General features: G+C 43.1%; 1 protein-coding gene across 4 annotated transcripts in view; it reads left to right on the top strand.

Moving 5' to 3' along the window:
• Positions 1-21,346, top strand: part of LOC135289144 (transcription factor RFX3-like) — a 193,757-nt gene that overhangs the window by 110,092 nt on the left and 62,319 nt on the right. For all 4 annotated transcript variants that reach the window (XM_064402541.1, XM_064402540.1, XM_064402543.1 and 1 more), the window contains 4 exons: positions 10,856-10,977; positions 18,879-18,991; positions 19,798-19,913; positions 20,397-20,551. In XM_064402541.1, coding sequence (XP_064258611.1) covers positions 10,856-10,977; positions 18,879-18,991; positions 19,798-19,913; positions 20,397-20,551 — 506 coding nt within the window. The remainder of the gene's footprint in view (positions 1-10,855; positions 10,978-18,878; positions 18,992-19,797; positions 19,914-20,396; positions 20,552-21,346) is intronic.

Raw genomic sequence — 21,346 nt, 5'->3', positions numbered from 1 at the left:
GAAAAGCACCTCTGGCAATTGTCTAGTCCACACACACACACCTGCAGCACAAAGCAGTGTCAGCTAGGGCAGGTTGCCCAAGCCCATGTACAGTTGGGTTTTTAATTTCTCTAAAGGTGGAGACTCCACAAACTTACTGGGCAAACTGTTTCAGTGCTCAACCAGCCCTAGAGTAAAAAATAAAAAATAAAAAAAAATTAATGTTTAAGCAGAATTTGCTGCAATTCAGTTTGTGCCCATTGCCTTTTGTCCTTTCACTGGATACTAATGAAAATAGTGTGGATCTGCTTTATTTATTCCATCCCAACAGTATCTCTGTAAAGTAGTTTTGAAGATCTTTGTTCATCCCCTAAATCAATTCAGGTGTGCAAAGATTTTGGTAAAATAAATTTCCAAATCCTAGGCATTCTAAATAGATGAAATGCAGAGAGTAGGGAGCTAGAATGACTGTGTGATATTTACAAGGTGTGAAACTTAGTACTGTCTGTTTTCTGCGCAAAATCAGATATACTAATATACTTTTCAGAAAAGAGGTGTTTCTCCAACAGAAAAATAAGAAATTTTAATTGAAAAAATTGGGAATCCATGAACCAACTTCTACCTACACAATGTTTTGTGCAAAAATTGCCAACTTTGAAGGTTTTGATGTAATTTTTTTAATGGAAAAATAGACATTTTAAAAGCAAGATCAGATGTCTTCCTAATATTTTTATCACAATGGACTGTGGTTAACATAATAGTAATTTTAAACAAAGGTTTAAATATATATATAAAACACCAGCATTTCTTATTCTAACATGTTTAATATAATTTTGCTGTTCTCTAGCATGCAGAAATCTTTCCTTTTACTTTTTATTTCTGTTTATATCCTTATTCTGCAGGGTTTAGGATACAGTTTGGTCAGATTTTCTTCTGAAATGTGTATGGGGGGAAAGCTTGACCCATATAGTTGCTTGTTTATTTTAATGGATATAAAGATTCTCATGTATGTACTAGACCACAGAGGTTAATGCTTGGGGGATGGGGGAGAGGATAAAAGAGCTACATGTAAGAAAAACAAACAAACAAAAGCATGTATTAAGCTGCACTGCATTTTTTAAACACTATATTTCTGAACTAAGACTTCTGCCACAGTTATGAATCATGCTTAGTATATATTTGAGAAGTTTGGTATATAACTGTATATTTGTATAAATTTTATCTCACAGTATTCATAAATCTATCATGCTTTAACATGATATAAAGGGATTAATACTATTGCTTGAGTTATTAGGAGCAATCTTTATTATTTACAGTTTTATGAATATTTCTAATTTTATTTAAAAACTAAAAAAGTTTTAACTTACATGCAATAATTCTCTTTTAAAAAGATATTCAGAGCAAAGAGAATCTAAGAATCATGACTGTTTCCTTCTCCTTTCTGATAACTCAAGCTGGGAAATGTTATTTTTCTCCTTTAGAATCATCTGACAACTGCGTTTGCTTTTCTGTTAAGATGTATCAATTTTACCCCCTCTCCATCAATCACATTGAATCGGATAGACACTTTGAGTTCTTGACTTCTTGACAAAGTATAGGCTGAATTTATGCTACAGAACACTTTTCCTCATTCTTTCTTAATTTGAAAGGTCATGCAACTTTCCTACTTGTGTGACACTGCATTCCCAGAATTACAGGATATGATGAGTTGAACAGGACCAACAAGGATCATGGAGTCCAACTCCTGGCCCTGCACAGGACCATCCCCAAGAGTCATACCATGTGCCTGAGAGTATTGTCCAAATACTTCTTGAACTCTGTAAGGCTTGGTTAGTATGACCACTTCCTTGGGGAGCTTGTTTTTTCAAGTGCCAAGCCACTATCTGGGTGAGGAACCTTTTTCTCATATCTAACCTAAACTTCCTCTGACACAGCTTCAAGCCCTTCCCTTGGGTCCTGTCACTGGTCACCACAGAGATCAGTGCCTGCCCCTCCTCTTTCCCTCACAAGGAAGTTGGAGACTGCAATGAGGTTCCTCCTCAGTCTCCTCTTATCCTGGCTGAACAGACCAAGTGACCTCAGCTGCTCCTCATATGTCTTCCCCTCAAGACCCTTCACCATCTTTGCTGCCCTCCTCTGGATGCTCTCTAATAGCTTAATATCTTTCTTATATTGCAGTGCCCAAAACTGCACACAGTATTTAAGGTAAGGCCGCACCAGTGCAGAGCAGAGTGGGACAATCACCTCCTTTGACTGGCTGGCACTGTTGTGCCTAATGCACCCCAGGACATCGTAGGCCCTCCTGGCTGCCACCCTCTGAATTGTTATAATTTTGAAATTAAAAGGCTCTCAGGCAAAGATATGGGAATAGGAATAACAGTTCTTTACTAGGAAAACTAAAAAATACAAATGCAATACAAACAAAAAAAACCCAAAACACTGACAGAGTCAGAATACGACCTGACACCCTGTGGGTCAGGGTGGTGGTAGCAGTCCTATTAAATGGTGGCTGCTGTCCTCCTGGAGTGACAGGTGTGGTTCTGTTGGAGCAGTGATCCTGTAGAAGAGTGTAGTTTTCTTCTGAAGGTCCAATGGTGGTGTAGATGGGCCTGGTCTTCCTCTGGGAATCCAATGGAGAAGACAGCTACTCCTCTGGGAATCCAGTGGAAAAAGGCTGCTCTGGTGTTCCAAAATCTCAGATTATATCCAGGAAGGAATGCTTGGCTCCTCCCCCTGGGCAGAGCATCTCACAATGGGATGATGTAATTTTATCAATCATGTAGTGAGACTCAATGGCCCCTTAACAGAAGATATCTCCCTGGAGGGAGGATTGGTTTGTGGAAGAGATAAAGAAAACTGCCCAATTAACAGAAGGTAACTGCCACACCTCTAACAGATGGAAATAGAATACACACTTATCTTACAACCCAGGACATTTCCACAGACCTCCTTCTTGCCTTTCTTGAAAATCGGGACAACATTCACCAGCTTCCAGTCAGCTGGGACTTCTCCGGATTCCCAAACTGCTCAAAAACCCTTGAGAGGTTTTGCAATGACATCAGCCAGCTCTTTGAGGAGCTCAACTCCAGTTGAGCTTTGACCATACAGATTTTCTCCTAACAGTGGTGAGCAGCATCTTTGTATTCTTCACATGTCCCCTGACCTTGCTTCCACTGACCATACCCTTATTTTTGGCCTTATTTCCAAGAGAAGATCCCTGTTCAGCCAAGCCAGTCTTCTGCCTTGCCTGCTTGACTTCCAACATTTGGGAATCGCCTGCTCCTGTGTTTTTAACAGGTGGTGTTTAAAAAGTGACCAGCACTGATGGACCCCAGCACCTGCAATAACATTTTCCCAGGGGACCTTATTCACTAATTCCCTGAGCAACCTGAAGTCTGCTCTCCTCATGTCCAGAGTTGAGGTTTAATGGACCTTTTCACCTGCCAACAGAGATTTTAAAATCGATCTCTTTGCGGTTGCTGTGGCCAAGACAGCTGCCAATCTCCACTTTGCTCATGAGTTCCACTCTACTGACAAGCAGTATGTCAAGGAGGACATCTTTCTGAGTCAGCTCCCTAAGGACCTGTTCCATAAAGTTGTCATCCAAGTTTCTTAGGAATCTTCTGGTCACATTTGTACCAGCTGTGTGATGGTCCCAGTTAATTTCTGGCAAGTTGAAGTATCCCATAAAGACAAGGACAGTTAACTTGGAAACATCATTGTCCTGGCTAGGAGGTCTATGGTAGACTCCCATGATAACATCTGCAATATTTGTTTGTCCTTTGATTCTTAAGGTTTTGGTAGTGGGTAAGGTGCTGCCCTGTGCTGGACACAGCTGGTTCCAGCTGCCTTGCTGATGGACTCAATGCAGGCCAAAGCTGAGCCAATCAATAAAGTTGATGTTGCCTCTGTGAAAACATACTTAAGACAGGGCAAACCCCACCACACATGCAGAGGAGTAGGGGGAATAAAAAGAGTGAAAGCCAGCAGTATGAACAGAGGTCAGAGAAGAAGGTGGGGGAGGAGGTGCTCCATGGTGCCAGAATCAGTATTCACATAGCAACTTATTTAACAGACCATGCTGGAGCAGTTGGATATTTTTGTGAAGCAACTGCAGCTCATAGAAAATCCATGCCAGAGAAGTGTGAGAAGGAAGGAGTGGCAGAGAGATTTTCTTATGTACTGACCATAACACCCTTACACCCTTGAACCCATTGCCTCACTGAAGGGGCTGCATGTAACCTGTGTCAATAGCAAGGGGGGGAAAAAATGAGTCTGGAATGAAGCCATGAGCCTGGGAAAGGAGGAAGTGTATTTTAATATTTGTCTTTTTGCTTTCTGCTACCTGAATTAGTAATTACATTTTTAATTGGTGATAAGTTTACTTAATTTTACCTAAATTGAATCTGTTTTGCTGCAACGATCATTTGTAAGCAATCTCCTGTCATTATCTTGGCCTACAATCTTTCTTTCTCCTGTTCTTCCTATTTTCTCTATCTGACCCACTGGGGCAGGGAGGGTGTGAGTGGCTGAGTGGGAATTTCACTGTTAACCAAGGCTAAACCACCACAAATGTGAATATATCCAAAGACCTCCTAGAGGTATGCTTGTGTGCAGTGTTTGACATGGCCCTTAATTCAGGGTCTGAGATTTCAGAAATTAATTTCAGTTGAGTGGCAACAACCATTGAGCTAATCCAAAGGTTGCTGAGTCACAGCTGTGGTCAACATAAGCTATGGGAGTACTACTTCTGTATTTCAATAAGAAATTTAAAAATAGTACATGTAAACTACAGATAACTGTTGATAACAGTCCCATCTCCTAGTTGAGACAGTAGCTTGGACTCAACAGACACAGATCAAGCCATTTAAAGCACCTTTGTACTGGAATTTAAGAAATGCACAGGTAAGGACTTGCCTCACCTATATAGGTAATAGCCCTGGCTTTCAACTGTAGCTGCTATATGGCTCAGACTTCCAAATGGAAGTCTGGTTTGTGTTTGACATACTGGTGCTAGATCGTTTATGGGAAGTGTCTTGGTTTGAAAGACAGGTGTCTGCTAAGGAAAGCAGGAGCCTTCCTTGGAATGGGAAATATGATCCACTCCCTTCCAAATTATTATAATTTTGAAATTAAGGGGCTTTCAGGCAAAGATATGAGAAAAGGAATAACAGTTCTTTACTGGTATGTGTATGTATAACGAGACAAACAACAACAATGGTAACAACAACAAACAAAGAACAGAAAACCCAATAAACAGTCTCTTCCCGCTCTTTAAGCACTTTCCCCTTTGGTGTAGTTATGGCTGCAGTCGGCAGGGGTGGTGGTGGCTCCTCAGCTGGGCAGGGCAGGTGGTGATGATTCCCCTGTGGCTGCAGGGGGCGCTGTGGCGCGAGTTTTGGCCTTCTCTCTCTCTCACGTGAATGGGGGTGCGGTGGGAACAGCTGCAACCCTTGGGCACAACACAAAACAAAACAAAACAGATCAAAAAAACCCAAAATGGGATGGGATAATAAACCATCCCCAAGACAGGAAAGAAATGCCAGGATATTTAAATAATTGAATCACAGAATGGTTGAGGATGGAAGGGACCTCTGGAGGTCATCTTGTCCAACCCTCCTTCTCAGGAAGGACCACCTAGACCAGTTGATCAGGACTATGTCCAGATGGCTTTTAAATATCTCCAAAGAGGGAGACTCTACCATGTCCCTGGGAAACTTGTCCCAGTGCTCAATCACTGGATATTTCCTGATGCTCAGAGGGAATTTCCTATGTTTCATCTTATGCCCATGGCCTCTTTTGTTTTCACTGTGCACCACTGAAAAAAGCTTGGCTCTATCTTCTTTTTATCTTCCCTTCTAGGATTCATATACACGACTAAGATCCCTCTGAGTCTTCTCTTCTCCAGGCTAGAGTCCCAGCTCTCTCAGTCTTTCCTCATAAGAGAGATGCTTCAGTTCCTTAATCATCTTGATGGCTTTTTGTTTGGTTCTCTCCAGTATGTCCATGTCTCTCTTGTACTGGGGAGCTCAGAACTGGACACAGTACACCAGGTGTGGCCTCACCAGTGCTGAGTAAAGGGGAAGGATCATGCCTCTCCACCTGTTGGCAATGCTTTGCCAAATGCAGACAAGGGTACCACTGGCCTTCTTTGCAGCAAGGGCACAATGCTTGTTCATGTTCAGCTTGATGTCCACGAGGACTCAGGTGCTTTCCTGGAAGCAGCACAACCCTTTGTAATATCAGACACTCTTCTCAGTTTTGGTGCTGTCTGCAAAGTTGCTGAGGGTACACTCTGCCTGATCATATAGATCATTAATGAAAATGTTGAACTGGACTGGACCCAGTATTGACCCTTGAGGTACACTGCTAGTCACTACACTTTTTGCCACTGATCATCATCCTCTGGGCCCAGCCATTGTGGTAGGTTGACTGCCAACTGCTCACCAAGTTGCTCAGTACAAGAAAGAAAAATACCACAAAATGCTCATGGGTCAAGATAAGGACAAGGAGATCATTCAGCAATTGCCGTCACAGGCAGAACAGGCTCAACTTGGGGAAATTAATTCAATTTATTGTCAATCAAATTTGGATAATGAGAAATAAAAATAAGTTTAAAAAAAACATTCCTCTCAATTCTTGTTTCTTTGCAGGCTCAACTTCACTCCCAACTCTTCTAACTCCTCCCCCCCAGCAGCACAGAGGGATGGGGAATGGGGGTTGCAGTCAGTTCAGAATGTATTATCTCTGCCTCTCCTTTCTCCTCACCTGCTTCAGTGTGGGATCCTTCACACAAGAGACAGTCCTTCATTAACTTCACCAGTGTGGGTCCTTCCCATAGACTGCAGTTCCTCATGAAGTCCAGCATGGGTCCTTTCCATGGAGTGCAATCCTTCAGGAACAGACTGCTCCAGCATGGGTCTCCCATAAGGTCACAGGTCCTGCCAAAAAACCCTGCTCCAGTGTGGGCTTTCCAAGGGCTGCAGCTTCTTTCAGGGCACATCTACCTGTTCTGGTGGGGGTTCCTCATAGGCTGCAGGTGGATCTCTGCATCCCCATGGATCTCCATGGGCTGCAAGGGAACAGCTGCTTCATCATGGTCTTCACTATGGGCTGTAGAGGAATCTCTGTTCTGGCACCTGGAGCACTTCCTTCCCCTCCTTCTTTTCTGATCCTTGGTGTCTGCAGAATTTTTTCTTACGTATTCTCACTCCTCTCTCCCAGCTACTGTTGTGCAGCATTTTTTACTCTTTTTAAAATATGCTATCACAGAGGCGCTACTAATGTCTCTGATTGGCTCAGGCTTTGGCCAGTGGTGGGTCCATCTTGGAGCTAGCTGAAACTGGCTCTTTCTGACATGGGGACAGCTTCTGCTGTCTCCTCTCAGAAGCTACCCCTGTAGACCCCCACTACCAAAACTTTGCCACATAAACCTAATATAGCCATTCAGCCAATTCTCAATCTATCTCAGTGTCTGCTCATCCAGCCCATATTTCATCAATTTTTCACCTAATCTACCAGGCCAGTCATTTCATTGTAGAAGTTTATCAATTTGGTCAAGTGCGAACTCCTTTTGGTGAATCCATGCTGACTACTCCCAATTGCCATCTTCTCCTTCATGTGTTTTTAAATGGTTGCTAGGTTTTGCTGCTTCATCAACTTCTCAGGAAGAAGGTGAGGCTAACCAGTCTATAAAAGCTGTTAAAACTGTTTGACTCCTATAATGTCACCTGTAATAATGCTGGAATTAAGACTTTTCCCCAAGATAAAGCACATTGGAACAAGTGGCAGCATAATCCTGGCTCCTAGCATCTAGATTTTTTTGTGTGTGTGAAAGTTCTTTTTAAACCCTAGAAACTCAAAAGACTGTTACTTTTATGCATTCAAGACACTTTGGATTCTACTCAAAGAGCTGAAAAAATGGTGAAATAATAAATTTTCTAGAAACTAGTGGAACTATGTGAACATACTGATTTTGATTTAAAAATAGAAATTGATCTTCTGCCAGACATTTTTAGGGTATAATGAGACTAAAGTTAAAAATTCTTTAAAAATTAGGTTTTTGGATTGCCAAGAGATCTATCAAGTGATGAGAAGTTTATCCATAAGAGTTCAATGTCACTGTTGATCAGGTAGGGAAAAGTACTGGAGCTAACCTCAAATAAAATAATAGGCTACAGAGCTACAAATATAGGTGTAAAGAATATAGAGAATATATAAAAGAAAAAAAGGCAAAGATCAATTCAGCATCACTGTGATACTAGTGATTAAACTTTAGTCTTCCTAAAGTTGATTACAGTTGTAAAATTTATTTCTGCAGGCCTGGGATTTTATCCTGGGCCTTTACAATAACTAAACTTCATATAAAAGTCATAGAGATTTAGATGATGACACAAGTTTTTGTTTTCAAGTATTCTCATTCCTAAAGTTATCATACTCTATGTTAATCGGGCCAAGAAGTGTCTTTTGGAAAAGTATACTTCTTGTTGTTGTGGTTCGACACTGGCCAAATGCCAGGCACTCATGGAAGTTGTTAGTTTACTCTCTCCTGCTACAGTTGGGTAGAGGAGAGGGGAAAAAAATTAACAAACAGCTCATGAGTTAAGGACTGGGAGAAAAAAATACTTTAACAGCAAAACAGGTTCAAATTTAAAGGTATAAAGTAAATGTATTATTAACAGAGTCAGAGGAGGAAAATGAGAAGTAAAATAAGCCTTTAAAACACCTTTTTTTCCCCCCAGCCCCTCCATCCTTCCCACCAACAGCACAGGAAGACAGGGTGTGAGGGGCTTTGGTCAGATCATCTTTCAAGATCTTTTTCCATTTGATCAGGGAGAGCAGTTTTTTTCTGCTATGCCATGGGGTCCCTCCCATGGGCAAAACCATCATCCCCAAACTGTTGTTGCATGGGTCATTTGTCCACGGGGTGTGGTCTTTTAAGGCTAGGCTGCTTGAGTTTGAAAGCAAGGGCTCTCTCTCTCTCTATTTCTGGAAACAGGGGCCCTCTCTCTCTATTCAGGTCTCCCACTAGACTACAGCTTTCTCTAACATCCACCCATTCTGGCATGGGCACTTTTCCCACAGGCTGCGAGCGGACCTCTGCATCCCCTGTGGACTTCATGCATTAAAAGGGGACAGTTTGTTTTACCATAGTCCTCATCATGGCCTGCAGAGGAATCTCAGCTCCAAAGCTTGAAGCATCTCCTCCCCCTCTTTCTTTTCCACTGACCTTGGTGCCGCCATATTGTTTTCCCTCACATATCCTGAATTCCTCCTCTTCTCTGACTAGAAGAAAAACTTCTGCTTGTAGGTACCATTGTCAACAAGTTCCACCAATTCAAAGATTCTTGCAAGATCCCACAGTGCCAAGAAGTTGATCTTGTGTAGGTTCCATGTCAGGGAATTGCTTGTCATGCTTCTGCTGCCGGCCAGGCGGCCCTGCTGCCATTGTGCAGGCAGTGGCAGCTGCTGCGGCGCTGACACTATTTAACACCTCCCTTCATGTGGGGCACCGGGAAGAGGAAGCTATCACTAGCACTCCCGCCCTTTTCACCCACAGCGCAGTTGGCTAGGGGCAGCCAGGCAGGCAAGGCTGGCCACGAGCCACACTGGTGATGGCAGCGTCTGCAGCAAAAAACCAAGCCATGCCAAATCAACACACTTGTATATCACATGTTCTATGTTATTGTATAGTTAAATATATGTCTAGAATGACCAGAACCTTGGATGCTTGCTTCTTATGGGAACTCTCTCATAAACTAAAATCTAAATAGCTACATAGGACATTTCTATTATCTGTTGAATAAGATCAAAATGGGAACATGCTCACATCTGACTCAACTACTTCTTAAGAGGAGCATTTTCAGAGTGGAATTTGTTGATGTTTCTAAAGTTAAAACAAAGCTTTACAATCTGCAATTTCAGACTTGAGCAACAGTTCACATGCATTGGTTTCTGCATTGAGGTTTGTCTAATTTTCTTCTGGCTACAAAGCTACTTCAAAAGGACAAAGGTTCCAAGTTCTTATCACTAAGAGCTATGGCAGAATTAATTTTCAATTGTGTTGAAGATGGCAGGCAGAATCTTCAGCCTGTCAGTGTGATGGTTTTAACATCTGACCACCCTAAACAGAACTCCTATTTGTATATTTGTCCTTTTTATACTTTATAAAAGTTTTTGCAACTTAAATGATGAATAGAATAGAATAATTTCAGTTGCAAGGGACTTTCAAGACTTTCAACAATCATCTAGTCCAGCTGCCTGACAACTTCAGGGATGAACAAAAGTTAAAGCATATTGTTAAAGACATTGTTCAAATGCCTCTTGAACAGTGACAGGCTTGAGGCATTGACCACCTCTGTAGGAAACCTGTTCCAGTGTTTGACTACCCTCTCAGTAAAGAAATGCTTCCTAATATCAAGTCTGAACCTCCCCTGCTTCAGCTACTTAAACTAAGTAGCCTTCTCAGACCTTCTGAGATTATGAGAGGTTTGTTACGTTAAAATTATTTAAATTACTTTGTCTTCATACAAATGAATCACCCTTCTTTAGGTGATTAAACCTTTATTTTTGAGCTACTTGATTCCTGGGAAGACAAGCCCTCTGGAAAAGGAAATATTGTGTTTCTGTTTAATGTAAATGAGCTTTAGATGTTAGTGGTATCGTTTTTAACTAAATTCCACAAGAAATTGGTAGTTGTGCTGTGATATCTGCTTTATGAATTTTATGTGTTGCCAGTGTTCTACATTTCCTTGCTACAATTATTGTTACTTTTTTCTTTTGTGTGAACTAGCAAAACTGTATATTGAGACTCAGAAATCAGGTACTTACAAAAAAGTGATCCTAAAGAATGATTTTGTATTTGATAATTTTGTAGGTACAAGCCTGTGCAGAAAGTGGATGGAGTTCCAGATAGTTTCACAGGAAGTGGTCAACAGACAGGCACATCTGCTGAACAAACTATAATTGCCCAAAGTCAACATCATCAACAGTTTTTAGGTATGAAAAGATGTTATACTGTCATCTCACTGATAATAGAACAAAAAGATACTCATAGGAGCTATATGTTTTGTATTGCAAGACTTCTGCAGTATTTAATATTCATCATGCAGATATAAAACAAAAATTGTGCAAAAATCTATTTGCACGGTAGATTTAAAATATATTGCAGTGCAAGTGTGGTGAAGACTCTGAGGCAAACTGCTCTGGCAGATGTGCTCTGGAGTCAAGGATCATGCTGAGGGACTGTGGAGAGAGTTCCTGAAGTGGCAAGACCTCAAAATTAGCACCGAGAGGTGCCTCAGCACCCCACCTTCCCCTCCCAGCAGGAAGCACTGAAGCTCTGACCCAGAGGCAGCTTTGACTCAGCATGGGTGAGGTCAGGAGTGATGAGGTCCACTCCCCACCCTGTAACACCCCAGACACTTAATGTACGGGGCTAAACTGAGGTTCCTTTGCTTTGGGTAGATGCAAGGGAGAAATACCAACCAGATATTCTCAAGAGGTAAAAATCCTACAAATGTTTACTGGCAAAAAATAGAAAATCAAGAAACTTTGGCAAAACATTTAGTACAACATAAAACACTTATCATGGCATCATCTTAGCCCATTCAACTCAGCAACCTTTAAACCCATTTGATGTTACATTCCATGAGAAGAAATTTAGAAGAAGAAGAAAGGGAGGAAGACAGGAAAGATATAGCAAGAGTCATATAGCTACCAACTCCTGTGTTCCAGCAATGTAACAGAAAATTCCAATATGAAGGTAGGGTTAAAGAACAATATGCTTGCCTTGTGCTCAGCCTTCTTAAACCCTTGGCCCTTCGTGGGCCTTCCTCCCAGGTGGGACTTCCAGTTGCTCAGGGGCTGGGTTAGGCAACACTTGGGGGGCTGCCTCCAGTGTGCTATGATTGACAGAGACTGCAGGGCTGGGGGGTATGGGGGGCAGGGCACCACCTCACCCGAGCAAGGCCGGACCCGCCCCCTACTACACACATTACAAGCATCCCAAAATGTCTCCAGACATTGATCTTTCCAGTCTCTGACACACCCCTACAAAAGCAGCTCCTAAGGCACAAAGTAGGTAAACACGGTGGGGTGTGGCAGTTCAGGAAGGTAGAATGCAGTCACCCACCAGCTCCAGAGGAGAGCTCAGGTGGTGGTCATTACCTTCTCAGAAGGAGCTCAGCTATGGTATCCACTTGGAGGGGAGCTATGTCCTCTGGACTTGCCAGAAAGGATGTGGTGACACAGACAGCGCTGCCATGAAAACACGCAGCCATCTAGGTCTTGGGCTACAGGGAATGCCAGAGCCTGGCACTGGATGGCAGTAGAGACAACAGCTGTGTGAGGTGTGCTGAAGTGGATTATCTGCTCAGCCCAGGGGCAGATCTAAGAGAGGAGGTAGAAAAGAAGTATCAGGGACTCTGAATGGTCAAGCCACTCTCTACCATTCCTGAGGCAAATGTACCAGCTGGCCACAGCACAAGAAGGATCCCTTACACTGTCACTACCAGGCAGAAGGAGGGGACCTAAGAGATGAGAGGGAATGGAAACATGTGTCTACTCAAGGCAGTAGGCAAATCCCCTACTGGCCTACCTCACCTTCCCAGCTGCAATACAATAAGTATGAGGCTGTAGAACTTGAACACCAGGCACAGAGTCATCAACATTGGAAGAGACTTCCAAGATCATCTAGTCCAACCATCAACCCAGCACCCCCATAATTACCTTTAAACCATATCCCCAAGTGCCATATCCAGATGTCTCTTGAACACAAATACAACATGGGCACACTACAATATGGACAAAGGTCCATCCAGGTTGGAGGAGTTGCCTAGGGTGAGTAAGTTTACCCCCTGCATCACAAATGCCTCAGTCAAGAAAAAAAGAGCAATTGTCATTGGTGACTCCTTTTTGAGAGGAACAGAGGCCTGATATGCTGACTGGACCCAACCCATAGGGAAGTCTGGTGCCTCCCTGAGGCCTGGGTAAGAGATATTGCCAAGAACCTCTGTAGCCTGGAACAGCCCTCTGATTAATATCCGTTACTGGTTTTTGAGGTGGTCAATAATGAAATCCAAAAAAAAAACATCTGAGGACAACAGACAGGGGCCCCAGGGCTTTGGGATGACTGGTTGAAGGATCTGGTGCAAACAGTTTTCTCCTCTATTCTGCCAGTTGCAGGGAATGATGGAGGTAGAAACAGGAAAATCATGCAGATAAATACCTAGTGCTGAGCCTGGTGTCACCAGCAGAATTCAGGGTTTTTTTGATCATGGGTTGTTTTACATGACACTGAGCCTGCTGGCAACAGCTGGGGTACACCTGTCTCAAAGGGGGAAAAGGATCCTTATTCCTTAGCAGGGCTCACTGAGAGTTTTAAACTAGATTTGAAGGGAATAAAATCAGGAACACTAGAGATAAGCCTGGAGGTGGCACACCACTGACAGATGGCGTGCTACTGAGGTCCTTCAGTCTGTAGTCTTGATAGAGGTAGGAGATGGAGATCCATGCAGTAGCAAGGATGCATGGGTTATTGATGTGCTAGAAACCACAGAAGCAGCTGAGAATGGTCAAGCAGAAATTAGAGCTTCTCCCCCTGAAAAGATAGTGGATCAATAACACAAGTTAAGTGTATTATATCAATGCATTCAGCATGGGCAACAAACAGGAGGAACTGGAAGCCATGGTGCAGCAAGAAAACTATTACATAGTTGCCATCACAGAGACACGATAGAACTGTCGTAGCATGGCATCCCCAGCTGGGTAATAATTAGCACTGACTCCATGATTCCAGAAGGCTAATCAATCGCTTTGTTCTACTATACTTATTAAGAAGCCCATTACCTTTGCAAACAGTCCAATACAGTTGGACCTAATTGGTCCTTTAATTAAAACCCCATCACCATTTGCTAATTAAGAAACCACCCTTTGGTAAACAAATCTCCATAACATATTCCACATGTTCACAACAACAGGTGCAGCAAATGAAGATAAGAATTGTTTATCATTCTTTTCTCTGATCTCACAGCCTTTCCCAGCACAATGCCTGGGAAAGTTGTGTGCCACTCTCTGTAGCCAGAGAGCTGCTGCCACAGCTCACCCTTTTGTGTTTAAAGAAAAAGGCGGTGTTTGTAGTTCTCTGCAGGGCCCTTTGCAGGAAGGAGAACAAACACAGCTCAAGAGGTTCCCTCAGCAATTTGCTGGTTGTCAATCAGAACCTCAATCAGATGCTGACTTAGAATGGTCAGGGAGATTCTTTACCTGTAGAATATCTATCATATCATTAAGACAAGGTTTACAATATTAGAAAAGCAAACAGCAATGTCTCTTTGGAGAATGCAATGAGTGATCATTGTTTTAAAGTCCAAACAGCTGAGTTTCAGGAGATGGTCCATTAACTGGAGATGTTGATCTTTGACATCACTGAATGTCCTTCTTGGTCCTGAAACAGAGAACAGCTGAAGAAGGTTACTAACAACAATTAGAAATCAATCAGATAATGCACATAATCAATAACAGATGTGACATTATATAATTATCAGGCACTATAGCACTGTCATCCCAGAGTCTGCAACAGCTGATAAACCTCAAATCAGCAGTTAGAAATCAGGTCCGGATCATGATTTTCCAAACTTCCTTTGAAAGTAGGCTCAGCTGTCATATACATATGTGGTCAAATTGCCAAGACAAAATGACTTGAATCCTGTGGATGCAGAAAACATCTGGGTTGATTGTCAATCATCCCCATCCAGGTAAGGACCTGGCCACAGCCCAAGCTCTAATTGGAGGGTGTCATTTGACACATTTCTAAAACAAGGTTCTTAAGAAAAACCTTATGAGTGAATAAATGGTTGAGTGAATAAATGGTTGAGATATCCTTTATCTTATTTCTATATATGTTTCTGTGTAAAACTGTTATCAAATTCAGAGGTACTGATAAAATCTCCGGAATGCCATGGCCACAGCCTTTAATTCAACCACTTGGGCCGAAGCTGACTCGTGGCCTTCCAGCACATTGAGCTATCAGTGAAGACGGTAGCGCTTTCGTTTTGTTTTTTGGGGGGTTTTTTTGGTTTTGTTTTTTTTTTTTTTTTTGGTTGGTTGGGGTTTTTTTGGGTTTTTTTGTGTTTTTTTTTCTTCAGAAGGCCAGCAGCGGCAGCGGGCTACAGGACTCAGCCCCGGTGGCTGGGGCGGGGGACCCGGCCCCAGCGGGCAGGCCAAAGGACCCAAACCCAGCGAGCGGGGCGGCGACTCCGCCGCTGCCAAGCCCACATTCACTTGGCTCGTTCCCTTCCCCCAGCTTTGTACTGGTGTCATTTGGGGCCCCTGGATCTGGGGTCCCTGGGACAGCCCATGACCATCCCCGGACGGGCGATTCACTTCTGCCTTCTTCTTCGCTGCCCGCCCCCACCAAGCAGCTAATGTCTCGGCAATCCCCCCGGTGTTTCACCCTTCCCCCGCTCCTCCCGGGCATGGGCCAGGCCACAGCCTCTCGGGACCCCGCTCGTCCCGCCCTGCGAATGAGAGCGGAACACACGGGGTACTCCAAGGCATGGCAGGGAAGGTGCTGATTCCAGGGGAATGTTGGTCTTCAGATTTTGCAGCACAGTCGGGCCGGCGCCCAGCTGCGAGGTCACGCCCCTTCTGAGGGACAGGTTGTTGGTGCTTGCTGCTGTCCTTGTCCGTGTTCCCTAGCAACTTGAAGGGGGCAGCGGGGGGCGGACCAGCTGGGAGCAGCGAGGCAGGCTGGGGATCTTCTTCAGCGCCATAGCTTGCGTCCCGGATGGGAGCCAGGCTGGCTGGAGGCGACGGAGCATCCCCGGCCGGCGCTGCGGGCACTGCTGCTGATGAATCAGCTGCCGGCTGAGGTGCAGGGGTGCTGGATGTGCTCTCCAGCGCGGGGGGGCTGGCCGCTGTCGCGGAACCGGCCGCCTTCCTTGTCAACGGCGGAGGCAGCTTCACCCCCTCCTGCAGTTCAGGGTGGGGGAAACCCAGCGGCGGGGCCGATCCACACGCCGCACGGGGGGGGGGGGAGGAGGAGGAGGCGATGATCCCTTTCGCGCTGGCGAAGGCAAAGGGGCAGGAGCGACCGTGGCTCCCGTCGGGGTATCTGCTGACCGTGGAAGCGGAGCTGTTGAAGGCTTCGGTCTTTCCTGCGCATGCGCCGGGAAGCCAGGAGAGAGCTGCTCTGGGTGCGCTGTGAGCAATTCTACCCTCCCCCCCACGGCGCGGGGGGAAGGAACCAGCGGCGGCTGTCCGTTAAAGGATCGTTCCCCGGCTGGCTGCAGCGGAGAGGTCGATTGCCGCCCGCCCGGGGGGAGGTGCTCCTCCAGGTCCAATTGGGACGTGTCTACTGAGGTGGATTCGCTTTCCCATGGGGTTCGGCCCCTTAGAGCTCTGGAAAGCATTGACCAGATCGGTAGTAGTCGAGGTATGCTCGTATCTCCCCCCCGAGTCCCTGATAGAGACAGAGACCCAGCGAGTCCCAGGCCCGCGGATCCAGTGAGGTTTCCTCATCCACAGGGAAACCATGAATTTTGGCCCAACTGAAAAACCTGTAGAGAGCCTCTTCTGACATAGGGAGTCTTATGACGAATCCTAAGTTCCCACATTGCAAGGGTTTCCTCTTCTGACATAGAAAATCGGATGCCCATTTCTGCAGGCACCTTTTCCCAACCGCAAGCCCACCCCGGGTCGCGGGCAGTGCTATTGTTGGGAAATCTGTTCCCCGCCCCAGCCCTTAGGCTACGAGGCCAAAACGCTGTGCCAAGGGACAGATCTTCTCCAGGAAGACTCGAGAAATTAATGTTACCTTTCCGGGGAAGCCGAAGGTGTCCGGTGACGAGCGGGCTGCGCGGGGCGCCACGGGTCCTAGCAGGGGTCTGACAGCGTCCTGGCAAAATTCCAGTGAAGTCCCGACGGGGTCCCAGCGGGGTCCTGAGGCGGCTCCACCCAGCCTGCAACTCCATGAAGGGTTGCCGGACACGATTTCTGTGAGGGGTCAGCAGACCCCCCCGTGTTCAGCCTCGGCTGCAAACTTGGCTGGATCCATTAGGGTCCTGTTTCTTCGGCCCAGGCTGCACTGAGCGTCGGGGTTCACCCGACCCCCAGTTCGTCAGCCTTGGCTGCAAACACTTCGGGATCACCACTTGTCTTAGCATGGTGTCCCCAGCTGGGTAATAATTAGCACTGACTCCATGATTCCAGAAGGCTAATCAATCGCTTTGTTCTACTATACTTATTAAGAAGCCCATTACCTTTGCAAACAGTCCAATACAGTTGGACCTAATTGGTCCTTTAATTAAAACCCCATCACAATTGGCTAATTATGAAACCACCCTTTGGTAAACAAATCTCCATAACACATTCCACATGTTCACAACAACAGGTGCAGCAAATGAAGATAAGAATTGTTTATCATTCTTTTCTCTGATCTCACAGCCTTTCCCAGCACAATGCCTGGGAAAGTTGTGTGCCACTCTCTGTAGCCAGAGAGCTGCTGCCACAATGGAACAAGTCACACAACTGATGCAGATGGTCTTTCAGGTCCCTTCCAACCCAAACCATTCTATGATTCTATAACCTGATCTTCTTCTATGACAAGGTGACCTGCCTAGTGGATGAAGGAAAGGCTGTGGATATTGTCCACCTAAACCTCAGTGAAACCTTTGACACTGTGTCCCACAGCATTCCCAGAGGAAGGGGCTGTTCATGGCTTGGATGGATACACTGTTTGCTGGGTAAAACACTGACTGGATAGCCAGGCCCAAAGAGTGGTGATGAATGAAGTTAAATCCAGTTGGTGGCTGGTCACAAGTGGTATTCCCCTGGGCTCAGTATTGGGGCCAGTCCTGTTTAATATCTTTAGCAGTGATCTGAATGAGGGGACTGAATGTGCCTCTGTAACTGTGCAGATGATCCCAAATTGGCCAGAAGTGTTGATCTGCTGGAGAGTAGGAAGGCTCTGCAGAGGGATCTGGACAGGCTGGATAGATTGGCCGAGGCCAATGGCATGAGGTTCAACAAGGTGAAGTGTTGGGTCCTGTATTTGGGTCACAACAACCCCATGCAATGCTACAAGCTGGGGGAAGAGTGGCTGGAAAGCGTCGGAAAAGGATCTGGGGGTGCTGGTCAGCAGCCGGCTGAACTCTAGATAGCAGTGTGTCTGGGTGGCCAAGAAGGCCAATGGCATCCTGGCTTTTACATTTGCTAATGTAAAAATGCTTATTAAATGTGTTATTGCAGTAATTGTACACTTTGTGTTGAATTAACATATTGGGGGTTTTGAAGCATCTCATCTTTTGGCACAACCTTGCTGTTACCACAATCATTGGGAACCTTTGGCTATAGATAGCAGGTTTTTGAATTTTCCTTTCCACTGTCCCCCTAGTTGACAGTGCATTTTTCCCCCCATACCAGTATATCTGTTGGAAACACTTATGAGAAATAGTAAAAGCACATGTTGGCTACAGTTGAAAGGCTTTTAAATTTCAAGTAAATATATGCTGAGTCTACTAAACCCTAACATGCATGTCAATGCAAAAGCTCTTTGGTTGATCAAAATAAAACTATTACATTATCTCTTATATACTGACATGAATATTCTGAAAATTAGTCTTATCTTTTTTTTACATACAGATACAATATGTATGTGTAATCATTTTTATCTGCTACCTCTTAAGAATAATTTAACATCTTTTGTTTTAAAAATAGCTAGCTGGTTTGCTCACAATTTTATTGCAACTTTAAAACATATTAAGTATGAAAGACATTCCTCTTTGGGCATTATGACCTTCTAGACTTTATTTCTTTACATCATCCTTAAATGTTTTCTGTCAAACTGTAATTGGCATCATTTGCAATATCTTTCTTCTGTTATATTGTCATGGAAACAGATGCATCTCGAGTACTTCCAGAGTTTGGAGAAGTTGAAATATCTTCTCTGCCAGATGGTACTACACTTGAGGACATAAAATCACTGCAAAGTCTTTATCGAGAACACTGTGAGGTAAGAAAAGTCTTTTCACAGAAATCATTCTTTGAAAATTCATGTCTTCTAGTGAGAATCAGTACAACAGGGTGACTAACACAAAACAGATTACAGTCAGCCTACTTGTATCTTATGTGATTCTCAAATATTTTGCTTATTCAGAAAGGACATTTGCAAAGAGCCCCCTGAAATTTGTCTCTTAACAGGAAAAAAAAACCCCATGTAATAGAATACCGATACTGGAATGTAATAATGTGTAGCTTTTGAGAATTTTAGATAAAACAAACTTTAGATAATATATATTCAGAATTTTGCTTTTTTTAATATGAGTTGAAATCGTATTAAATTATTATTTGTAATGTTTATGTTAAAAACAAGCTAATTTTTTTCTTCAAGTTTTAAAGAAGCAGGTTGTTTAAGAACTTAAGGCCGCATTTTATATTGAATAATGTGTTTTAAAATTATTGTTGAAGGTGCTTTAAAGCATGTAATGAAGCAACAAAATTAATGAAATAGGTTTTCTTTGTGTTTTCAATAGTGTTAAAAGTTCAGTTTAAGTGAATTCGCCTGATATATGTGCTTAGGCTCTTTTCTGGAGGGTTGATCTTAATCACTTGGCCTGATCTTAGTTTCTGGTTACACCAGTCCAGACAGCTGGAAAAAATTTTGCTACAAAGTTATTAAAAAGGATATTATATGTTTATTTATAAGCATACATTTTAATATTTTTTTCTGCAAAATGACCAGGGGCAGCTATACCCCTGGAAAGAATTGTGGGGAGAATCACTTAGAAGACTATCTGCACTGATTTTATATTTCTTTAGGCAATAGTGGATGTTATTGTGAATCTTCAGTTTAGCCTGATAGAAAAATTGTGGCAAACTTTCTGGCGCTATTCTCCCTCTGCTCCAGCTGATGATGCGGCTATTATTGAACTGAGGTCAGTAAATGTATGTTTGCTTACTGTTCACCATCATGATATAACAGCAGGAGTCAAATCAACAGAAGACTTAGTTTTACATATAGGCTAAGAACCTTTTCTGATATCAATAGTTTTTCAGGTTAAATTTGTGTTGTCTGCTATTTGATATATAGGGTGTTGGTATATGTCAAACTGCAGCCTTGAAATGATTGTATACATCTATTTTTTCCTTTGGATTACTAAATTCAAAGTATCTTTTCACAATATGTTTTCTGGTCTGTTTAAATTGCAAGGACCATTTTTATCATATCTCTGCATTATTTATGGTCTGGAGCAGAGCTTTGGAGGCCATTCCCCCCCCAGTTTCATATGATGAAGTTAGAGTTTCAATTGGATGTAACAGAGGCATCTATAAAGTTTTCATTAAATAATCTATTTCAAAATGCATTGCACTTATCTGTATGTAAATGCATTTCTATTTGTTACATTTATTCAAAACAGCAATCTGAGTGAAATAGAAAGTCGACTTCCAAAAGGAAAACTAATTACTCTGTGCAAAAATGAGTCTATTCTGAAATGGATGGGTAACTGTGACCATGTGATGTACCAGGCTTTGGTGGAGATTCTCATTCCTGACGTCCTTAGACCTATTCCTAGTAAGTTAAACACAGATAACATTTCATAAGACTGTCTTTTGTTTTGTTTTATGTGGTGAGATTTTTGTGCCTCACGAAACTTTTGGGAATGGTTTCAAAGGATCTAAATGTCGTGTGTGTGTGTGATCTTTCCTTAACTCTGTTGACTAGAAAGGTGTACTGGAGTTGATATAAGCATTGTATTTAAAGAAAAGCAGAGTGGATGTTTAATTGTATTTAGGAAAGCCTATAGATTTTTTAAGAATATATTTTCTTATGAGTTATGCCTTTTTTAGCTGCACATTCTAAGTTTTTATTAAAGATAAAAATGGCTTTTTTAATATACTAGTTCTAGTCTAACTGACAGCTGTGAATGCAGTATGACCCTGAGACTGAGTCCAATAATGTCAAGACAGTCTTTCTGTTGACTTCAGTAGGCTTTAGTTTAAGTTTTTTATATATAAGTTCTAGTTGTTAAAAAAAGTAAAATGTATATACTGTGTCATTTTATTTTTGGATAATTAAACATTAATGTATTATCAGCAGCTGCTAAAACCTTATCAGTTTTGATACCTATTTAACCAACATAACACTATCAAACATCTTAAGACTTGTTTATTGCTCCAGTCTGTTATAGTTTATTTTTGATTTCCAGTATGAAGGACTCATTGATTGATTCTAATATTATGGCAAACTAACCATTATCAGGAATAGAGCATTCTTTTACAGCATCCATGGTACTTTTTTATGGCTGCTTTTGGGAGTAAATGTTTTTAAAATTATTTTTAAAAACATTTATTGCGTGTTTTGTATGTT

Source organism: Passer domesticus, chromosome W (genome assembly GCF_036417665.1).
Source record: "Passer domesticus isolate bPasDom1 chromosome W, bPasDom1.hap1, whole genome shotgun sequence".
Taxonomy (NCBI): Eukaryota; Metazoa; Chordata; class Aves; order Passeriformes; family Passeridae; genus Passer; species Passer domesticus.
Note: the sequence above shows the minus strand (reverse complement) of the source record. Positions and strands in the feature narration are given on the sequence as shown.